This window comes from Nematostella vectensis, chromosome 2 (assembly GCF_932526225.1).
Source record: "Nematostella vectensis chromosome 2, jaNemVect1.1, whole genome shotgun sequence".
In the NCBI taxonomy this organism is placed as follows: Eukaryota; Metazoa; Cnidaria; class Anthozoa; order Actiniaria; family Edwardsiidae; genus Nematostella; species Nematostella vectensis.
This window is the reverse complement of record NC_064035.1, coordinates 16,576,005-16,599,000: the sequence shown is the minus strand read 5'-3', so window position 1 is coordinate 16,599,000 and position 22,996 is coordinate 16,576,005. Positions and strand designations below refer to the sequence as shown.

The 22,996-nt window shown below is 39.3% G+C and overlaps 3 protein-coding genes across 5 annotated transcripts; all 3 read left to right on the top strand.

Moving 5' to 3' along the window:
* Nucleotides 1-119: 119 nt before the first annotated feature.
* Nucleotides 120-4,910, top strand: LOC5515721. 2 transcript variants are annotated; one of them, XM_048723614.1, is made up of 5 exons: nt 120-394; nt 1,325-1,511; nt 2,203-2,545; nt 3,013-3,069; nt 4,336-4,910. In XM_048723614.1, the coding sequence occupies exons 1-5, from the start codon at nt 261-263 to the stop codon at nt 4,659-4,661; spliced, it is 1,047 nt and encodes a 348-aa protein (XP_048579571.1). In that variant the 5' UTR covers nt 120-260; the 3' UTR covers nt 4,662-4,910. The 2 variants fall into 2 exon arrangements, with proteins under 2 accessions (XP_048579571.1, XP_001635901.1); XM_001635851.2 differs by having other exon boundaries at nt 122-394; nt 4,333-4,910.
* A 753-nt stretch (nt 4,911-5,663) lies between these two features.
* Nucleotides 5,664-9,947, top strand: LOC5515783 (thioredoxin-related transmembrane protein 2). Its single transcript, XM_001635850.2, has 8 exons — nt 5,664-5,895; nt 7,177-7,243; nt 8,370-8,483; nt 8,562-8,638; nt 8,715-8,821; nt 8,979-9,044; nt 9,442-9,571; nt 9,680-9,947. Exons 1-8 carry the CDS (start codon nt 5,743-5,745, stop codon nt 9,782-9,784), a joined length of 819 nt encoding a protein of 272 aa, XP_001635900.1. The 5' UTR covers nt 5,664-5,742; the 3' UTR covers nt 9,785-9,947.
* Nucleotides 9,948-10,076: 129 nt separating this feature from the next.
* Nucleotides 10,077-22,481, top strand: LOC5515782 (protein Wnt-3a). Of its 2 annotated transcripts, XM_048723615.1 has the most exons (6): nt 10,077-12,367; nt 12,490-12,734; nt 15,559-15,824; nt 16,236-21,456; nt 21,625-21,735; nt 22,204-22,481. In XM_048723615.1, the coding sequence occupies exons 1-4, from the start codon at nt 12,300-12,302 to the stop codon at nt 16,704-16,706; spliced, it is 1,050 nt and encodes a 349-aa protein (XP_048579572.1). In that variant the 5' UTR covers nt 10,077-12,299; the 3' UTR covers nt 16,707-21,456; nt 21,625-21,735; nt 22,204-22,481. The 2 variants fall into 2 exon arrangements, with proteins under 2 accessions (XP_048579572.1, XP_032241388.2); XM_032385497.2 differs by having other exon boundaries at nt 21,625-22,481.
* The last annotated feature ends 515 nt before the right edge of the window (nt 22,482-22,996 follow it).

Here is a 22,996-nt window from a genome sequence, read left to right as displayed (position 1 = left end):
TCCTAGTACATGCAACTTCAATAAACTGGTGTACATTTTTTTAATTTTATGAAACTGCCTATCTAATTTTGGTTCAAGTTTGGGCTGCCTGTGGTTATTTGTTCACCTGTCTTGGTGTCCCTGTGGAGGCCCTTTCTCGCGGGAGATTTGCATCTAACATGGCGGACAACATGGCATGCTTTGTTTGAGAAAGCACAAGGTTTCCATTTTTATCAGAATTTCTTAAAGTTTTACGTCAGCTATGATACTGTATTGATGACATGGAGAAGTCAGAAGTTCTTATCAGTGAGGGTAATGGACTTATGAGCGTCAAACACCTCGAGGAGAGCTTAAAAGCCGTCTGTTTTATCCAAGCGGTGATCCGAGACAATGTCACCAAAAAAGAGCGCCTAAGGTGATTTTAAAATACTCTTTGATTTATAAATTTACCTCTTTTTTCGAGATTTTTATTATTTATAATGATTATTGCTATTTTTGTTATTGCATGGAGTATTTTTTTTTTCTAGATTCACTTGCTATTGTGTGTCATAAAAAACGGCCGATACATCTAATCTGATGTACAATGTGCCCGTCGTAATTAATCGATGGAACCGATAATCGATAAAAATCGATATCAATCGATGCTAATCAATCGATTAATATTGGAAATCGATGGTTAATCGATGATCTGCAAATTTGTGACCTTTTATCGATTTGTAATCGATGATGCTACCATAATCGATTAATATAGATTTTCATCAATTTTCATTAAATATGTTCTGAATGATCGCAAAGAACAAATGTATCATATCCAGGCTTCGCTGGCCCACACCCTTTCCCTTTGACGGACCCTTGTGGATCTTTGAATAAAAGAACGAATTCCATTTATATTGTCTCACAAGCGTCGGAGTAAACGCGTAATTCGTGAACCGAGCTTGCGTGGCAAGATGAGTGGCCTGCTATGATCTCTGTCGTTAATCGGCTGATTTCATTGATTAATATCGATTTATCAATTGGCAAACCGATGATCGATTTTCATTGATTAATTGCGCCGGGAATGTGTAAACATAAAGAAAAATTCAATTGTGCTTCATTGTTGATGTACTTAGCTGTTTACCATAATCCTTGACATAACTTTTTTAGCATCTCCATATTTTGTACAGGGTGAAGTTATTATTTTATTACAATTCTTTTGCAAAGGAGTTATAACTCAGCCCCTTTCTCTGAATTATCTAGATTTATTTTAACTTTTGTAACTTTTGAAATTCCCTTTCCAAAAGTTCACCCAAAAAACCATTCAGAGTTTTACCCTTAGCATGTTTTTTGTTTGTGTGTGATCCAATAGGCGAGGAAGTGGTTTCTATGCCAGTGTTAACGTCATGGGGATTCAGCATTTTGGTATTTTCACCAATAATCATGTGATTGAAGCAGACCATGAGGCCCAGATGGCTGAAGCCATATTTGGTTATAACAGTAATGGAGAAGGGAGGAGTGTAAGACTCGATCCGCAGATCATATTCCGGACAAACAAGGTAATACATGCTTTTGCCAGCTGACAATATTTATTATTTATTGCTCTTTGCTTACACACACAAAAAACAATAGATAACAGGACAAAGGCTGGGAGCTGATACACAGCATAGCCAATTACAGCTGTCCCTTTTTTAACAAGACATTACAAAACAGAAAAAAAAACATTTAAAAAAATGTAGTAGCAGCATCACATTGTGCAAGTTTAATTCCACTCAGTATAACACTATGAACACTACATGACACTTCCTTATAACTTCTTGATAACAAAATATTGAATGTATCATCGTGGTATTGAAATAAGGATTAAAAGTAAGGGGGCTAGATCATAGTCCAATCAAGAAGGGCTAAATTGCTCCACTATTAAAGAGTACTAGAATTAAAAAGCCTCAGTTAAGCTATCCACCAAAACTTACTTTGGGTGAGAAAAGCAAATATTTGTAAGAAAAAAAATTCTGCTTGTTCATCTTAAGGTCAATTGCTGGTTAATTGATCAGGATTAATTAAAGAGAATACAGGGCTTCTGGTTATGGAGACCATGACCATTTCAAAGGCAAGGCACAATCCATTTCCAGTCCATCAGATAATAATCCTTTTACTCTTTTTATCAAATTCATAACCCTAAAACTTACTTACCTTGTTACAATTGTGTCAGTTAGATACTTACCTTTTTCGTTTTGCTTTGTTTTACAGGATCTTGATTACACCTTCATAGGAGTCAACAAATCTGATTTAGATTCACTAGCCATCATACCTATCCGATTTCTACCAGAGCCAGTGACTGTAAGACAAGGTGATGAGGTGTTTATTTTCCAGCATCCAAAAGGCCGACCCAAAGAGTTCAGCCATGAGAAAATACTGCACATAGAAAGACCATTTGTGTATTACAGAGCTGATACAGAGACAGGGTCTTCAGGCTCTCCTGTACTGTGGAAGCTCAAGTTGCTGGCTGTACATCAGAAAGGCAGTGATGAATTGAATTATAATAAAGGGACCCTGTGTAGTGAGATCATCTCTCATCTCAACAATGGAAAATGTAAGTTGAGCAAGTTTGTGCTGAGTAGTCAAGATCTTGAATCAGAATGATGATCTAACAAGTCCCATTGAGTTAATAATCTCTTTGGTGTACTGCACCAGATGAAACACTTCTGGCCAAGCCCTCACTTTCGTTGTATGCCAATTCCTAGCCGTTACCTCCATCTTTCATGTAAAGAACAGTGGTGTCTTTTACTCTCAACTCTGAAACATGTGGGTAACGCTTTGCTATAATACTATTCATACTCAAATTTATACTATTCATGGATAAAATACCTCTTACCTTCTGTCTCCCTTATCTGTTTCTCAATGACATACTCTGGATAGATTGTAGAAAACACCAGACAAACATGTAATGGCTACAAAGTAATTGATTAAAAGATCTAGCTTGAATAATCAGAAAAAGACCTGTGTAATTTAATTTAGTGTATTGTCAAGGGATTATATATGATATATTTTATATTCCAGATACCCAACCACAAATGGTGATGTTATCAGATAGTCAGGACAGGGAAATTGATGAAGGTATGTTGACTTTGGTACATGGGTTCTCAGTGAATAAAACTGCCCGTCAGTTTGAAAGGTGAAAAATATATGGCTTTGTAACAGGCATAAATAGATTAAGAAATGCATCTTCTTTATGTTGCATACTGAGATGTACTTTTTTTTATTTTCATTTCCCATTGATTGTCAATATGGAAGGATAATCAACTTGGTCTCAATGATCAGTTGCTTATCTTCTAAATGTTATATCAGGAGACATTTGGTGTGTAATACAACAAGTGACCTTGTTTTAGCCAAAAGGAATAGGCTTTTATTTAGAAAACCACTTGCTTTAAAAATGACAAATGTTCTTGTACATATAAATATTATAAATGTTGAGGCATCAATGAAAATGAAGCAATATTAAAATGAATATAGCAACTTCTTAATACTTACTTAATACTTAATAGATTACGCCCCTATACTTACGAAATAAAATATTCTTTGCATGCCTTCATTTGAGTTTTGAACACCAAGGTGTTTTTGTTTGTGAAAATTCGAGAGCAGATCAGTGGAGCACGAGACTGTAGGTTGAGTGCTTCACATCTGCTCGAGAATTCCCCAAACAAACACAGTGGTCATCAAAACTCAATGAAGGCACAAAAAGAATGTTTTATTTCTTTTATAAAATTATTTTCAATCCTACGCAAAAGACAGAGCGCAAAAAAAAAACAAAACAAAAAATTTCACAACAGCGCGCGCTTATGGTGTCATTCCTACGTCAACCCGCGTGCAGAAAACAGTTTCAAAAACTTGAAATTCCAAGCAATATTTACTTCATTGTTTGGTTGTTCTTCTATTTGGACTGATTTTGCAATTTCCTATCTACCTGGGACATATTTTTCTCCTGAAGAATAATATTTTAGGTAAAAGTTCGCCGGAAAAAGTTCACAGGGTTGTCGACTGATGATGCACGAATTCTCCTTACACGATTTTTTGCTTCGTCATCGCATGACCTTCATCATGTAATGAAAGTGACCAACCCCACCAATCAGAGCGCCTGTACTATCTCAATTATTTTATAAAATAGTATAAAAGTAGCTTATGCTAATACTGGGGAGGGCATGGTCAGTTTACAGCCTGCGGAGAGAGGCACCTTTAGTAGCCGGATGGCTGGCAAAGCTGCTAGTAAACATAGCCAAATCAATGTAAATATGAAGCAATGTAAACATCAAATACCTTACATAGATATCTTACTTTTCGTTTCTTTCTCAAATTCATATATGCATTTTTATTTTCTTCTAGAAGACCTACCATCTCCAGCCAAAAGACAAAGAATGCAACAAGGGAATCAATACCTTCCTGGTTCCCCATCAGAAGAAGAACTTGATTCACTGGCAAAAGAGATAGTTAAAGACTGGAAACACCTAGGAAGAAAGCTTAAAGTCCCAAACTGTACAATTGAAGAGATCAGCCGTGACCATGTACATTACCAAGGCATGAGGGAAAAGGGATTTCAAATGTTGGTTTCTTGGAAAGACAGTGAGTTGTTTAGCTATGAGACATTGGGGATAGCCCTGAAAGCCATGGACAAACACCAGCTAGCTAGGAAATACTGCATGATGAAAAAATAACATACTTCAATATAAACTACATTACAGACTTAAAAGAGTATCTATTTATTATATACATGTTTTACATGGAAAATAGGAGCTACATTTTTTTATATTTCTTAACCCATTTACTAGGAGTATGGATTTTATCGAGAGGTATAACTTGGTAGGCTCTATGGTGTATATCATTTTTAAAATATTGTAAAAATATGTAAAAACTATTATGTAAATCTATATATAACGTCTTTAAAAGATCTAGTTGCCTTTCAATTGGTATTTTTTGTTTTTGTCAGTATCAATTTTTATACTAGTGACGTCGAATATCCCCCAAATTACTGATTTCTGTTCATTTCCTTGTCTAGAATCCTCCCCCAGCTCTCTGTGTCCAATGGGCATAAGATGTCTTTAGGTATATCGTCCTTGCTACTGATATCGCTGTATCTCCCTTTTAACCATCTTCTCATTACTCCGTTTTTGCCGTAATTCAAGGTCGCGATTTTTCTCCAAGAAAAACCAAGCTTTATGTCCATTTCAACTTCGACCCGATCAAGAACTTTGCATCCCTTCTTCCAAATGATATCGATTCCAGAGATGATTCTCCGCCACTTCCGGCTAGTTTTCGATGCATTTAGAAGGCTTCCAATGTCTAGGTAAGAGAATATTATGGTCGAGACCTCAAGTGGTAGAAAATCAACAAAATCCATTGTTGTGACGGGGTTTTGAGCGAAGTCAAGTAAAACGTTGTTCACATCGTAGAAACGTTCGATTCTGTCGGAATTTCGGCTAGATGTGGAGTGTTCTTCAGCTGTTTTGCTCAAGAATAGACTTACTCTTAATTTTTGCCTTCCTTGATGGTGAACGTAGGTAAATTCCCTTTAAAACGTGCGTTTATGCAAATGCTATTATTGTAGTGTTGCTTTCACTTTCGCTTTGTTTACGATCAGCTGATACCTGCCGCGAAACCGGCCTCGTTTCAATGTCACTATAGTACCCTTTGAATCCACGTTCTCTCACGTCAGCGGTACCATTGTAATATTCTGGGCAGCGGTTGCTCTTGTAAGCAAACGAGAAGACCGCCAGCCCTTCGAAATCATAAAAAATAATGTTTTGGAAGGTAAAGGCTCGGGATCTAAAGATCATACTAACTGGCCATTATATACTGAACACGTTGGCTGGTATTTCGTATGGAATAGTCAGGAGTTTCAACCCGTTTTGTCACTGGCTCTTTCCGACAGAAGACTGCGAAATGGACTGGGTAAGGGCACATGGCGAATTAACTGTCACATGGCGAGGTCTATTATTATATAGCGATCTTGTCATTTGTAAGCCAATTATTCGTGATACTATTTCTTGTGGACCTATTCGTGATTTAGAATATGTTTCTGCGCTGTCTTGATTCCGTTTGCTTGTTATTCTTTTGGTATGATGTCACGTGTAAATATGTCTTGTTTCATTTTATCGTGAGTGATCTAATAAACGCCGAGGGCGTAAATTTTTATGGTTGAGTTAGGGCCCTCAATAGACAGGAGGCGTTTATTACAGAAAGGCATTTATTATAAAACCATAACAATATAATATGTTGACATTTCCATACCTGTCAACTCTCCCGCATAAGGTGTGGTCTCAAGATTTTGGACCCCTTCTCTGCTCTCTCACGTTGAGCACCAAACCTCCCGCTTTTTACCGATTTTTATCGCTTCCGAAAAATATTCTATAGAAAATCGTCATTTTGCCTATTTTCTATTAAAATATATAAAACAATAATTCCCTTGCACATCACAATTTATCGAACACCCTCGTGAAATCTATAATCAATAATATCTCTTCAACGACTGGAGTAAAAGTCGTCAGGGTTCTTCAGAGTAGAAGTGATAGGGATGGCCCACCAAAAATTGTTACCCTAAAATTACCCCCCCCCCCCCCAGAAAAAAAACAAACAAAAAAACAAGTTAAACGTTCAATACCATTGTATAACAAATACTTGAATGAAAAATATGTCATAGTGTTTTGTATAGAAGTGGGGAGTATTAAATAATCTAGAGAACTGGCTGGTAACACCTCTTTCTGCGAACCCCTAAAAACATTTCTAATTCCAGCTTCTTCTGGTCCCTGAGTGGTGGGGGGGAGGGGGGTATAAACAGGGGGCATTTGTTTTGAGAAGTGCGTCCAATACTTACGTCAAATAAATCCAATCTTGTATTTAAAATGTTATTAATAGGGTTCTTTCAACACATAACAATAATAATAAAGATAGTTATTATAAAAAGGTTTTAAAGACATATTGATGTGCACGGTATATCCAGCCAAACATTTTTTTGGGTTTACTCTGAGCAGACCTTCAAGCAGGGTAGGGGGGCTCGTCCAAACCCCCCTGAACCCCCCCCCCCCTGGCTAAGGGCCTGATAATTTACAGTATCTTAATGACCAGTGTAAAACAACATGCATCATTGTCATTCTTGAAGCCTGATAAATGTAGTTAGAGTCCAATTGTAGTTTGCCATCACTCGATGCTTGATAATATCCCATTATTTTCCAGAGGGACTTGGAGCTGCTTTCCTTCCTAGCTATTGTCTTGGCTGTTAAAAACAGAAAACTCAAACCAGGTAAATACTAACCACTTGTTATTCCAGTTTGTATTTTTCTGCTTATTGTTATTATTATTGTTAATTATTCTTGTAATCTGCTTTCTCAAGGTAACCTCAAATGCTCCCAGAAAGCATCCCATCACTGGCTTTTACAGGGCTATAGCAGGGGGTGGGGCACTGGGGGCATTTGCTCCCAAGTATTTAAAAAAATTATAGAAATATGAACAGTACAAGGGCGCTGGGAACAGAGGTTGTTTGATAAATTGATTTAGAAATGACAAACAACGAAACTCCCCTCTGATTTGGTCGAATTTTGTCTTGTTTTGCGACTCGCTAGGTCTTAGGTCAGGCACGAAATGTGCCTGACCTAAGAAAAATAACGGGGCATGCAGATAACTCAGAATCCATTGTTCTTAAGCGCTTAGTTACTGCGATACGCGAACACGTTGGCATGGTCCAAATAATGACAGATGGGTTGTTAATCAAGTGGTGGTCATGGCACATTTGAATAAGTGCTGACAAGTGCTTTGCGCAAAGTGGTAAACAGTATTGGGGCTTGTTGACAGATCGTGGCCGTTTTACACATATTTTGACAGCCGCTTTATAAGCGCATTGCAGATTGGAGAACAATGGATTCTAAGTTATCTAGAAGTCCCGTTATTTTTCTTATGTCGGGCACATTATGTATATCGTGTCGGGGGTTGATCGCGCGCCACGGGGTAGTAGCTCGGATTATGCAACGTAACTTGACCAGGTATCTATGTAAACACATTACAGTAGCTATCTTGGTACTTCTGATACATTCACTGTATTTTTTTCTTAAGATTTCTCCTAAAGCGAGGTTGACTGCTATTCAGTTGGGGTGTGGCTGTGTTCCCCAATATTTTCCTTATGTTTTTGTTTCATGGTGGTGGGGTGGTTGCTGGGTTTGTATTGATAAGGCTGGAACCATCACTGTCCCTAGTGACTTGTGAAGTCAGGGAAAAAAAAGATGATAGGGCAAGGGAAACCAACTCTCTTTCCCACCCTAGAGCAGCCACTATCCTACTGCCTGTGTTCCAACTTATGCTTGGTTTAAAACTTTGAAATTGAGCCCTGCTTTTTATTGTGAACATCATCACTAAATGCTTACCCTTTATTTCAGCGTCATGGCAAGAATTTGTATCAATGGCCTTCACCTTCAGCAAGATTGCCAACTTTGTGCTGTTCTCCCGTCAAGACCTGCGGCTTGGCATTTTGTTCTTTCTTGTGTGCATAGGTAAGCTCATGACTCTTTACTCAACAACCTGCTAGTTTGGTATTAACAGCCCATATCATTTGTTGTGTTTTAATTTAGTTTTGTTTGTGATATTTCCTGAGCCTTCCTACAAAGGACCTGATAATATCCGCTTCTTCAGAGGGCCGGCATTGGATGTATGTAAAATTCCTTAGAACATCTTTGTAGTTTTATGCATATTGCAAATGAACTGACACAAGCTCACCTCCACAGGATGAGCTAAAAGAAAATCCAAATGTTACATGGATTGTTGAGTTTTATGCCCCTTGGTCTCCACCATGTGTGCGATTGGCACCAATCTTTGCTGAGCTGTCTCTCAAGTAAGCTTTCCCTCACAAGGATCTTATACATATGTACTTTCTCCAGCATTAGCTATTTACTCTAATTCCCTTCATGGTTCCTGTGGGTCCTTAAAGACTCTTTCTTTTTGTGCTAATTGGTTCTAATTTCTGCTAATTGGGATCTTTCCTCTGTTAGGTATAACAATGACTTCCTCAAGTTTGGCAAACTTGATGCTGGGAAATACCCTATTGTTGCAAACAGGTTTGGTTGTTATTTTTTGTGATGCATGCATGGGTTTTCTTATAAATCCTAAGATTTTTTTTTCGAAAATTAATTTATATGGGTTATTCTCCCCCACCCCTCTTTCCAACTTGTTTATTATTGTTTATGTACATCCTGTTTCCAGGCCTGATATGTTTGTTTTGCGAGAAAGCTTGCAAAAATAAACATGTGCGATTGAATAATTTAGCAGAAAGGGGGCTGGGTATCTATACATTTAGTTGTCCATATTATCTATTATCCATTTGACCAAACCCCAAAGTCGAGTCAGTTTTAAGGTTAGCTGAACAAATATATTAATGTCACCTAGACAAAAAGTATGACTGTTGTCCAGTGTCTCCCCTGTGTTAAAATGGGGCCAGCTTCACCTGTATTTCAGATACAAAGTAGATGCATCAATAATATCTAAGCAGCTTCCAACAGTCATAGTCTTTGAGGGAGGGAAAGAGATCAAGCGTAAACCATCAGTCGACTCCAGAGCAGTGATATCACCTTACACCTTTACAGAGGTTTGTCCATTTTTTTATTTCTTTTTTGATTATGTATGTATACCCGCCTGTATAAATATTGTTATTTTTAAATGTTTTCATTGATGTTTTATTTGTGCGTTTTTCAAGGAAAAGATGATTCGTGATTTTAACATCGGTGATCTCTATGACGTAGCAAAGAAAAAGGCTGCTCGCAGTGAGAGCTTAAGGAGTGAGCAGAAAAAGGAAAAATAGAAGGAAACATAAGCATTATATGTCTGTATTTGGGGCCAAGTTTCAAAATATTATTGTTACATATTTCATCGAAAATTTAACATTGTAATATTTATTCAATGAAGATTTGATAACTTTTCTGTTGTAGCCAATTTTAATGCCAATAAAACTTATGTTTAGAAAATTATGCTTCCAAAATATCAAATTTCACCTCCAATATCTGGCGCATTCTCAACATTTAATATCTCCTCCTTCCCCCTCCCCCATCTAAAACATTTCGGCCGCTTCGCATTAAAAGAATGGCCCGGACGAGGAATTGAATAATGTAGTTCTTATTTTGATATAATTTTTTTATCATTTAATTTTTTTAAACAAAAAAAATTATAAAAGGGATAGCTCCCCCTTTTTTACACACGCTGGCGTCCTAGTCGTCAGAATATAAGAACGTTTTATACTTTCCCTATACATGTTCACCTGCTTATCAAGGACGACCCGTTTTAAGCAAAGACCTAATAACAAGATGTTCAAAGCTTGTAAAGCGTAGGATAACTGTAAATAATGACTGTTTTGTGGACACTAAAGCTGCCCTTTTAATGTCTAAAAGCTGAGATTAATTTACTTGAACGTTCAGGAATTTAAAGTAACTTATCAGAGTATTTCAAATATGATAATTCCGCTGTTTTCGTTCGTGATGTATACACGGAGTTTATTTTGCGTAACATGGTCCATTTGTTGTCGGCTGGATGTTTCCACCGTAAATATTTCACCCATGTGCTCATAGTCGCTTAAAATGCACCCAAGAAATTCTCACAAAATGGTTATATTTAAAAATCCACCATTCTCTAGCAGTGCGTTGGCTGAAAAGTTAACCGATCTTTCAAGGCTAAAGGCAACACCGCCACACTATCCTTCCAAGTGAAGTGTTTTTTCGGACTCCAAAGCAGCGCACTTCCTCCATCTCACAAAACATCAAGGGGTAAAGGGATGAGTATCGAATGTTAATATCAAAAGGCGTCATAGCGGCGGCGTGCTGTGCCATTTAACCAAACACCAGACGGTTTTTACGAGTTAATCCAAGACGGGACAACGTTATGAGTTTTTGATGATTTCTGTACACAAACTAGACCCAAGAGCTAAATGCGAGATGAGTAACGATCTTTTGGTATGTGCCATCAATTTGTGCTTGAGATGATATGGCAATGGTTTCAGGGTATCGTTAATAGCTGAGGAGGGGCGATGATAATGTCGCTAGTCCCCTGCAGTTGCCTTTTGGTTATAGAATGTTACCCTGGGGGAATTTTAAAAATACAAACGTCATAGTTGTAAATTAGATAGTGATTTTCCTCCTCTCGGGAAAAGACGATGGTAGTCTATAGGCTATTGATGACTCTGGGGGTTGCCCTATGAATCTTGTGACTTGGAGGAACAAAGTTCCTTTTGGTCCATGTCTTTTCAAAGAACCACTTCTCCAATAAGTCGTGAGCACTCAATCAAACAATTTACATTTCAATAGATTGCCGAGACCACAACGCGGTAGTTGTTTATATCGTTAACTGAGAGAAAATACAACTTATTCCTAGGTAGCATATCGTCAATAATAAACAAGGGTTTTGAATAGATTGTTTAGAGGGTTGTGATTAAAAAAAATCAAAATCTTTTTGTGCCAAAGATCTCGCACCTCGCCGTCCTTTAACAAAATGTTTCTCTATGAAATATTCGTTATCAGTTATACAAACAGAGTATCACTTAAATTAATTGATTGTGAGAGATGTGTTTTTTATTTATTGTCAAGTAGAATGAGCTTATTGTGCATTTGATTCTCGGCCGCCTATGACGAAAACCGTTTAAAATTTTCTGCTCGGCTTTACTGACCGTGTGCATTTCCGTTCTCAAAGCGTCGGTTCAAGAGCTTTATTCTTCTCATGTTAAGAGCATTTTACAAAACGCCGCACTTGGTAAACAAATCAATTGTTGATCGTCCCACTTATATTAAGAGGATGTTGACATTTGTTTAATCCGAAGGTAGAATGATATCGTTGTCGTCAACACTCTCGTCTAAACTCCTCTTCACTGTAATCATGCCTCGAGGCAATGCGACCTTCTATTTTTACTCAATTGTTTGTAGCATAACCGGCAACAACTAACACTATTGTCAAATGTTTTTTTCCCCACCCCCGAAACATCTAAATAAGATCTAATCCCCCTGACAATAGGTTTTTTTGAGCGTTTTAATATTGTAGTCATCTTTATCACCAATCGAGAAAATTAGCTTTTCAGTTGATCCTTGCATCTGAAGCTGCATTATTGTTGACCCCTGTGACCGGATTCGCTCTAATCACATCTCGTATAGTGGTAAACAGCCGCCTTGACTGACAGACCTTAAAGCCGTTGACACCTCGATAATTCTTGGGCCATCCCTTTATATTCATTTGGATTGGAGTTTGCGCTATTAGGACGTACCACAGAGACCGGCGTGCAAGAAAGTGGACTTATTCTTCTCCATCATTATAGCGGTTTAAGTGAGAAACGCGGCATCATGAGAGTAATTATCACTGCGATTGTCCCGCTTATAAGTTTGCTGGTATCGAGCGAGGCTGTTTGGTGGTAAGTTGCTATTTCTTTTGTCGCTTCATTCATTTGTCTTGATACTTGAAACATTGACCCTTTCGTGTGAAAGGAAAAAAAAAACCCGGACATACTAATAAAAATCCATTTACTCTCCCTAGGACACTAGGAACACAGCTCTCCGTCTCCTCGGACCCCGCCAAAAAGTCAATGCTATGCTACGTGACTCGGCAATTTAACTCGAGGCAGCAAGAAGTTTGTCGAAAGAACCCTGATTTGATGGAACACGTTGCGCACGGCGCGAAATACGGCGTACATGAGTGTCGTCACCAGTTCCGTAACCGCCGCTGGAATTGTTCCACAATAAGAGAGTCCGGGTCGTTGTTCGAATCAGTGCTTTCTAAAGGTGAGTAACCCCTTGAGCCGCAAATAAACGACTATGTGACTTAAATTAGCTTTACACTTGCAAAACCCGACGAAATGTTTACATTTTCCGCGTTCTCGCATTTTCAAGCGCGTGTTTATTCGTTAGAATGTCGAAAATTTGGCAATGGCCTATCTTATAATACGAATATCACAGAACCACTCATCAAGAGAGGTCGTCTTTTTAATTTACGCGAGACCTTGAGGCGTAACTCGTTAAGTGCGTGGAAAAAATTGTAATCAAAGTCTTGAACGCTATATACTTTTGTTGCCGTTTTATTTTCTGTTTAAAAACAAGGTTTCGTGTTAATTTTTTGGGAGTGGCTTGCCGTTTTAAGTGTTTCATACACGAATGGACGGGTATTCTGAAGTTTAGCCAAACAACCCAGACGATTACGAACATGGAAAACATGTATGTGGGCTTCTTGTGACAAACGTTTTTACGCCGACAATTATTTGTTTAGCAAACAGAGTGGGGAAAGGATGTTTGCATTGGTCCTTTAGTTTAGTATAACCTGTAAATTAAACCTTTATTGCTTGTGATTTTCATCGCTCGTTTCATATCTTTTCGTCTCAAAGCACAGCATCCTTCTTTCTAATAACCCACATATGTACTTATCTAATCAAGCGGTATTCTTTAGTATTTCAACCCTCATTTCTCAAGCACAGCAGCATAATAGACTGCCGTCAGACTTTTCCGACTCCCTGGAAGGATGGATATTAGAATGTCACCTTGACTAATGCGCTTTTGAACTATTGGGTCTAAAAATAATTGACGTTTTGAAATAACGAAAGTGTCGCGATAAAGATAATCTATATCTGTCCTTCCGTAAACATGCTTGCTCTCTATGCCCAACACAAATACCGTACTTGGTATGACTGAGATGTTGAGTATATAGCTATTTTAAAGCACCGGATTGCCCACATCCAGTTAATTCACACTCGATATTCAACAATAATTATCCCAATTCTGCTTCTATTGGAAGATAGAGACACAGGGAACGCTTCAAATTGGATTTCACATGGGAATTTATTTTTATTAGGGGAAAGGTAAAATTATATAAACTACAAACAGTTCTCCCCGATGACGAACGAGTTGCAAATGGATAGCGCTTGCAAGTCACGTATAAGTGATCATTGAACTTGAAGTGAAATCCGCTTATGTTCTTACGGTATCTCTGTGTGGTCTTGTAAGCAACTCGTATGACAGATGGACTGTCCGTAACACCGCTACTTCCATTGGGTGGTTTAATTGCGTTTACGACGACGGCCGATCTTCCACATTACAATGAAGCGATCTCCATCGAAGCCGGGCTTACCTCATAATGCTTTCGCTTTTGCCAATAGTTCTCAGAGCAGAGAAAAAGAGTTTAATTCTTTATTTATCTCTGTGTTACTATCTTCTTTTTTCATACCCATTACTCGATTTAAAGAAAAGCAATAGGAGACCTTTAGCACAAACCTTTTTCTGGCTTTCAAGCGGAAAAACTGCCCTTTTCTAAATTCCGAGCCCTCCTCTCTTAAGTCGAAGTTTGCGGCAAACGAGTAAAGAAATGTCGTACAAAGAATTTAACATCTGTTTGTAAAATATGCAGAATATTCTCACGGCCGTCCGAACCGGATATCCACTTACAATAAAAGAAAACTAATAAGATTCTTAGTTTATTCTGGAAACCAGACTTTCCAGCTTCCGTCCTTTGCGCCGCTTTTGCACTTCTGGTAAGCTCACTTTACGAAGCAATGTTTAGTTTGCAGGATACATACGTGTTCTGGCAGTAGTTAAATCTTATTCTTGAAACCCCCTTACAGTTATAGGAGTGGTGATGTTGGCATTGTTCTTGTTGTTTTGCAATACTCTTGGTAAAGGAAAGAAGAAGACATGTATAAAGTATGACTAATAAAGGGGAAAGCAACTGCATGTACAGTTACAATAATAAGCGCTCAGATCCTGTGCCAGTAGTTTGCAAACCTCAGGGCATAGTTACCAGGAAAAGGAAGTGGACATGGTTTGCGAGCCTAAAAATATAGTCGACGAATACACATCGCTTAGAATAGTCGTCGGATATGCTTCGCTTAGACCTCACCCCCCCTGCCCCCGGGAAAACTAGCTCAACTTTTTTGGATTTCCCCCCCCCCCCCCCAAAGAAAAATCCTGGGTACGGGCCTGGACGGGTATACTTCACTTAGAGTAGTCGACGGGTATACTTCGCTTATAGAATAGTCGACGGATATATTTCGCTTAAAATAGTCGCAAGTATACTTCGCTTAGCATAGACGACGATTATATATCGCTAAGAATAGTCTAAGGATTACTTCGCTTATAATAGTCGACGGCAGGCCCGTATCCAGGGGGGTGCAAGGGGTGCGAACGCACCCCACTTTCCCCACAACGGCCGAAGCTCCACTTTCGGTGCTAAATAGACGTGCTATTTGTAGACAAAACTATAAACAAGCATAACTGGTATGTAGCCAAATCCGACAGTAAGTGTCCAGTGGAAATACTACAAATGCATAAAAAAATCCCTTTTTTCGAAGGTGGTTAGATTTTTATTTGAGAGCTCACCCCTCCCCCCGGTAAAATTAGGTCCACTTTTTCGGATTTCGCACCCCCCCCCCCCCCCCCCCAAGAAAAATCCTGGGTACGGGCCTGGACGGGTATACTTCGCTTAGAGTAGTCGACTTCTACATTTTTTGCGCTTTAACACGACCTACGCCTTTAAAACAATCTATCGAAACCTCCGCTACACGGAGATTATACTTATTAATTCCTTTCTGTTAACTTAGTCATCGTTGGTGATGTTATGCAGGTTGTCGTGAAGCTGCGTTCGTGCACGCTGTAACCGCTGCAGGCGTCGCGCATTCCGTCACCGACGCTTGCTCCAAAGGAAGAATAGAAAGCTGCGACTGTGATCGTAATCTCAGCGGTCGATCGTCTAAAGGCTGGACATGGTCTGGCTGTAATAGCAATATCAAGTTCGGCGTGTGGTTCAGCAAACAGTTCACGGAGGCGCGCGAGAGGGGTGGTGACTTGAGACAGATTATGAACAGGCATAACAGCAGGGCAGGGAGAAAGGTATGCTAGGATTTTTTGTATTTACAGAGCATATGCGATTTCTTGGCAGGATTACTGCAGAGCCTTAGGTTTCTGGTCAGCCTCTAAAAATACGCTCTTTCTTCTTGGGAAATCGCCCAGTCTTAGACTATCCGCACTCCCTCCCCAATTACGGCCCCCCCTCGGATGAAAAAGTTATGAGTTTGTCTAAAGAAACTATCCATGGAATACATGTGAATTTGCATCCCATGAATTCACTAATAGAACTATCCATGGAATACATGTGAATTTGCATCCCATGAATTCACTAATAGATCTCCGTCGTTTACCCCGTCTCTAGTAAATGGTTTGGGGCCTCTCTCTGGCGTAACCATGACTCTGTCTTTCCCCAGGGGTCTAGTGTGAATGATGTTACTATGTTTTTTTCCCAAGGCATTAGAAGAGCTAGTCTGGCGGAAGTGCAAGTGCCATGGTCTGTCCGGGTCGTGTTCCATGAAGACTTGCTGGATGCAGCAGGCAAACTTCCGCCAAATCGGCGACCACCTCAAGGTGAAGTACGATAGCGCAGTCGAAATGACTACCAAGGTGAACAGGCGCGGGAAAAAGCGTCTCAAACCCAAGTACAGCCATTTCAAAAAGCCCTCCGATAAAGATCTCATCTACTTCGAGACCTCACCAAACTACTGCGACAAAAACGTCACCGTCGGCTCGCTAGGGACTTCGGGAAGACAGTGCAACTACACTTCGAACGGGATTGACGGGTGCGAACTGCTCTGCTGCGGGCGTGGCCACAATATCCAGCAAGCGAAAATTACCAGGAATTGTAACTGTGTATTCAAGTGGTGTTGTGAAGTCAAGTGCGAACGATGTAAAGAAGTGGTTAACATCTACACTTGTAAATAATCCAGCAGTTTGTGAGTGCAGACGCTTTGGGAAATGTAGTATAACACGGAAATTCTAGGAGAACGTCGCCGTTGGTTGTCAGAATCTCTTATCCTCGATCGGAAAGCAGCAACGCTCGATGGTAGTAGTTCTTCAAGAGAATGGAAGCCTTTTTGATGCTATCCACCACTGGGTATAAACCACGACCTGACCAGGGGGATGACTCATTATTCGCCTAGCTATCCACCACTGGGTATAAACCACGGCCTGACCAGGGTGATGACTCATTATTCGCCTAGCCATCCACCACTGGGTATAAACCACGACCTGACCAGGGGGATGACTCATTATTCGCCTAGCCATCCACCACTGGGTATAAACCACGGCCTGACCAGGGGGATGACTCATTATTCGCCTAGCTATCCACCACTGGGTATAAACCACGGCCTGACCAGGGGGATGAAATGTTTTAAAGACTGTAAACTTGCTCGCGCGTCTTTTCTCTCTAATTCTAGGCGAATATGTAGAGGGCGTTAAAAAATATCCTTTCATGTGCGTTTTCATCCGTTATTTTCAGTGATATATCAAGAAAAGTGTTTTTCGAACAGTTTGCTTATAATTATTTCATTTTTTTTAGAATAAATATAATTTTGAATCAATGTTCGGCAGGTTGGTTAGCGTCATGACATAAATCTCAATAAAACAATCAACTTGACTCTTCTTCGAAAGTTTATGCGATTTACGAATTAAGAGAGTTACGAATTTCGGAGCGTCAATATGTTAGGAGGCCTTGAAAAAGACAAAATTAGTATAGCAATCCTGGAATTGCGGTTATTGCATTTTTTAGGACAAACTATTGTAGCATCTTATTAGATAAGTTATTTATTTAAAACAACAGTATGTGTAAAGGAAGTCTAAGGCTAAGTTCAAACGTAGTATTATCCATGAGCCGTATTCAATGCAAATGCATGCAAATGAAGATGAAACAATCGACTCATAGATAATACGACGTTTGAACATAGCCTTAAATAACTGTATTTTTTCCTAGAATACTCATTTTATATGATTAATTTCGAAGTGCGAATTCGACATGTGAATAGGCGTTTTGCAGCTAGTCTGCCTGTGGTTATACTGGAGGGTATGAACTTTAAGAACGAGATGTTTCAAATCGCCCACAAAACAGCGCTACCTGGGTTGAGCACCTAGATAATTAAACAAGTCGAGTAAAAAGTTCAGATAATTGGGGTAGGTTGTTCTTATAGGTTTTTTTTTTGTCAATGAGCAGTCATGGTCATTCAATTTTCTCTTGTGAGTCTAGAGGTCCTATCAGTTGCTCTGAGTAAAAGAACAGCCACATGACTGTTAAGCTGCAAAATACCTTAAAAGAACAGCCACATGACTGTTAAGCTGCAAAATACCTTAAAAGAACAGCCACATGACTGTTAAGCTGCAAAATACCTTAAAAGAACAGCCACATGACTGTTAAGCTGCAAAATACCTTAAAAGAACAGCCACATGACTGTTAAGCTGCAAAATACCTTAAAAGAACAGCCACATGACTGTTAAGCTGCAAAATACCTTAAAAGAACAGCCACATGACTGTTAAGCTGCAAAATACCTTAAAAGAACAGCCACATGACTGTTAAGCTGCAAAATACCTTAAAAGAACAGCCACATGACTGTTAAGCTGCAAATTACCTATTATATATACGCGGATACATCCGCGCCATCTTGGCGAGTCCCGTCGTTGAAAGATTTGCTTGTGTTCTCTCTATAATAATAATAACCCCTTGTGAGCTAAGGAGATCTCGTCTTTTCAGCTGCTATTCGTAGAAGCGGAGTCTTGCAACACATACTGACTTTATTAGTTATCGTCATTATTAATAATATTTGTAAATACTTTTTTTCATACACTTCAATAAACCAATAATTAATTGCGTTTACATTGGTAAATGTGGTTGGTACTTAGTAGGAAATGCGCAGCCGTGTTCCCTGTAGTAGGGGGTATTTGTGGGGAAGGGTGAGGCAGGCATACGACACTTCTCGGGGACTGAAAGCTCAGAATAGTATATCTCTGTTATGTTATGGTTCTAGACGAACTGGGGATGACCATAGTGGATCGAGTGAATAAGGTAAACACATAATTCAGGGGCGTTGCCATGGTGGTGGCCCAGGGGGTCGTTACGTTACGTCTCAGCTGGAAGCGAATGTTGAACGTTCTTGAGAAATCCTGGCTACGCCCCCTGTAATTGATACGCGTTTTTCTGAACGGAAGCAATGAAATCACTCTAATGAATGTTAGTCTATTTGATACTATTAGCGGCAGGGTTTCTTCCCTGAGGTAGTCTTAAAATATAGGAATAACATTTGGCGGCAAGAACAAGTCTTCAGCGTGCTTGATCAAGTCTAGCTCTGAATGGAAGGGTCGGGCACTATGGCAAATTGCCCTCAATATTTTCTTAATGTTTCTGTATTGTGCCCCCATCATCATACTATGCAGTAAGCATGTACAGAGTCACTTTATAGAGCAGGGCAGACTTCTTCAGTCTGCCCTGAAGAAGTCTTATTAAAGACGAAAATTTGGCAGAGTCGATTTCCAGCTTTTGGTGTATTGTACTCTGATGTTTAAAGATAGATAAAAAAGTACAAAACATCCCACTCGCGGAACAAAAGTGGCTACGAAGAAATCTTATCACTTCCCTTATAACACTAACAAAATTAAAATTTATTAATTATTTTACAAAATTCAAACCTTTCCTAAAACCAATGCTAAAACATTACCGGATAAATCTGTGTTCCTCCCGGGCAAAATAAAATTCAAAAATCGATATCCCTGATAAGAGGCTGCTCATTCTAGACTGATCGCCGCCATGGCACTAGCGGTGTTTTCAAGGTAGTGCCAGTAAACAAATAAGGACGTAACTCATTTTAGCTCAAACTATTTGTGTTTCTTATCGCATGTATTTGTTTAAGCTTTTGAGAATTGGTCTAAATTCTAATCCAATTGTTTTGTGGAAACAACACGGGCATTTACGGTTATAGGAGGACGCCTCGTTTCCACGTGTCCCAACGAGAGACTCCTTCCTAAAAATCAGTGAATTACAGTGAGCTGGTTTGGCAGACTTGTTAAAGTGGTCCTGTGACGCCTACTGAAATAAATATTGCCACTCTTGCTATCGCCAATATGTCAGTTGACCTAAAAGATACTTCTTGATACTAAACCACTTTTTCTTTTAACCACACACAGCCTGTTTTTTTTTAATAAAGTCATCTAATCATATGTGACCCGGCAAGGGAAAACGTACACTAGAGAAAAAGCGTTCGGACTATGAACGAAAAATATCGTTCGATGCTAGAAACGCTCTCCGATTTTTAAGATCGTTTCTCCGAAGTCAAGATCGTTTGTCCGAAGGCAATATCGTTCTTCCAAAAACAAGATTGTCTTCCACTTTTTAAAATATCCTCTTTTTTAAAACAACGTCTAATTTTCAGTTGAGGCTAGGCCGTTCATATTTTTTGGACGTTTTAAGGCTGAATATGTTCATAACGATGTTCTTAAATTTTAGTGTGTATAAGGATATAATACCAAATGAATTATAAGGAAGAGAATAACACTAATGATCGATAGCAATAATTAGGTTGTCACTATGAGCACAATTTGATTCTGAATTTTAGAACGCATCAGGACTAAAAAAAATAAAAATAAACTCTGCTATCTGAGCCTCTGCATGTTCTTGAAATTTGGTGAAATTTCAGGATGGATGTTCTCATGAAAACGGTTCTTGTAAAAAAATAGTGTATGGCTCATAATCAATTTGAACATCTTACTTATATCGCGATGATCGTAATAGCAAATTAAAGCTCAGATAGTAAAGCTTTGGTCGCCATTAACATTTCGTTTTTTTAAAAAGACAAGAAAATATCAACGCCGACTCGCTTTTTTGCATACGGCATACGACGAACTTTACCTTTTAACGTATCGCGACAACCCTAATGGCAAGAAAGCTGAGTTATAGAGGACTATTTTAAAAGAGGTCTGTTTGATGCGCGAGTTTAGTAACCACCGAGAACTGTCATATTGCAAAGACAACTCGACAACTATCGCCCCCGATATCTTCATCAGATGCAGTTACTGTGTGCTTGACCAGCGGCGTAACCAGGATTTTTATTTTTCAGGGACATTTTCTCTTGTATTTAAGATAATGTCCATACATTTACTGTATTTTTAGCTGCTCAAGGGGAGGGGGGGGCTACGCTCCTGTTGACTCGCCATTGTTTACTAAATATAGACTTACCCCGATTCTCTATGTTCTGTGGAGTTCGAAGACAAAGGGACAAATACCGTTTAAATTTATCCATTAGATTAGACTTTGATAATTGATCGAATTTGTTTACTGAGACATATTTATTTATCTTATTTAGATGCTTTTATCACGCTACAAAAGAAAAAAAGAAAGTAACGTGATGAAGCAAACGGACTCAATGTCCGTTCCCACGGGTTACCTGTGCTCCAGATAGTCTGGGTTGGAGATGCATTTGAAATTACCCATAAGGCCTTCCGATTGCAAACACGCGTTGGCGCCATTTTTAAAAAGAGATTCGAGAAACGGAGAGCTTCGTGTTTGCATCAGCGTTGAAATGTGAAATTTCCTAGCATTTTTAAGCAAGAACTCAAAAGATGGATGTTAAGAATTAATTGAAACTTTCAAATGTTGTAGAGGAAGCTGAATTGTTCTGAAAAAATACCAAGAAGAGGTTGAGAGTCGTGAAGGTATCGTCTTCGATTTGCTGAGCTCAGCCGGTTAATTTTAATCTTCGAACTTCATTCCACCGTCATTTAAAGCATAAGTTTTTTTTGTTTCAACTAACTTATAGTTCAACTTGTGATATATCTTATTGATTGAAGTTTTTTTTATTGAAATAATTTCCTTCGTCGCAGTGTTCAAATTCAAGCACAGCTTTCTGCCAAGACCGCAGTAGAACGCGTGCAGACGACCCAGCTTGGGAAGTCTACTTGATGCAAAGCTCAGACCCGTTACGGATTGCTCAGGTAAATTTAACCCGTATTAGACGGTTTGGGAACGGGAATTGTCTAGATACGCGACAGCCGGAAGCGTATTATACCAAAACTTTAGACACCCGTGAGTTTTATGGTTTTGTTAAACAAAAATCGATTTTCCTTCATGATGCAATCTTAATCTAAGAGCGATTTGTAAAGAACTAGAACTATGAAAAATATGACTCAAACCTGGCGTGTTCAATAATATCTTACTATCTAAGATAGTATATTGCTCCTTGGTTTTATGCAATGAAATAACGTAAAATTTCAACATTTTCACCGAGGTAATTGCCTCACTTATTTGCCACTTGCTGGTTACATCCAGGATTGTGCCTTGGTTGTATATGGAATGTGTAGTTAAGCCAAACAATATGAATTGATTGTCTTTTATTGTTATACAGGCTGTAGTTATACAGACTGTAATTTTATTGATTAGAATCGATTAATATTAGTTATCAGTTCTATAGATTCAACATGTCGGATCAAAATCACCCCTGATGAAAAAGAGATCATAACCCACTCCAAGAGCTCCTTCCTGGTCCACAACCAAACACCCTGGCAGAAGAAAGGCAACACGATATTTGATGTTACGATGGGGAGCTTCGATGGCGCAGAAACCTGTGAACTTGTAGGCAACTTCCTTCTCTCCCAACTTCAGGACCTCAATATGAACGTAGGACTCTACCGCGACGACGGACTAGCCATCACCAACGCCACACCCAGAGCCACCGAAAACCTAAAAAAGGAACTATGCCGCATCTTCAACAACAACGGACTCCGAATCACCATTGAGGCAAACAAACAAGTTGTCAATTTCCTAGACGTCACCCTTGACCTAAAACGTAATGCACACCAGCCTTATACAAAGCCGAACTCCTCGCTACAATATGTCCACCGTGAGAGCAACCACCCGCCCTCCATCACCAAGAACATCCCTGCTGGTATCAACAGACGCCTATCTGCCCTATCTTCAGACCAAGCCTTCTTTGACCAGACCGCGCCACCTTACCAGAAAGCACTCGACGATAGCGGATACAACTACACGCTACGCTACGAACCCAACACCGTAACCAACCATAAAACCCGCAAACGCAACAACATCCTATGGTACAACCCGCCCTTCAGCAAGAACACCAGCACCAACATCGGCCACAGATTCCTCACCCTGATAGACAAGCACTTCCCGAAAGACAACCACCTCCGTAAAATCTTCAACAGAAACACCATCAAAATCAGTTACAGCTGCATGAAC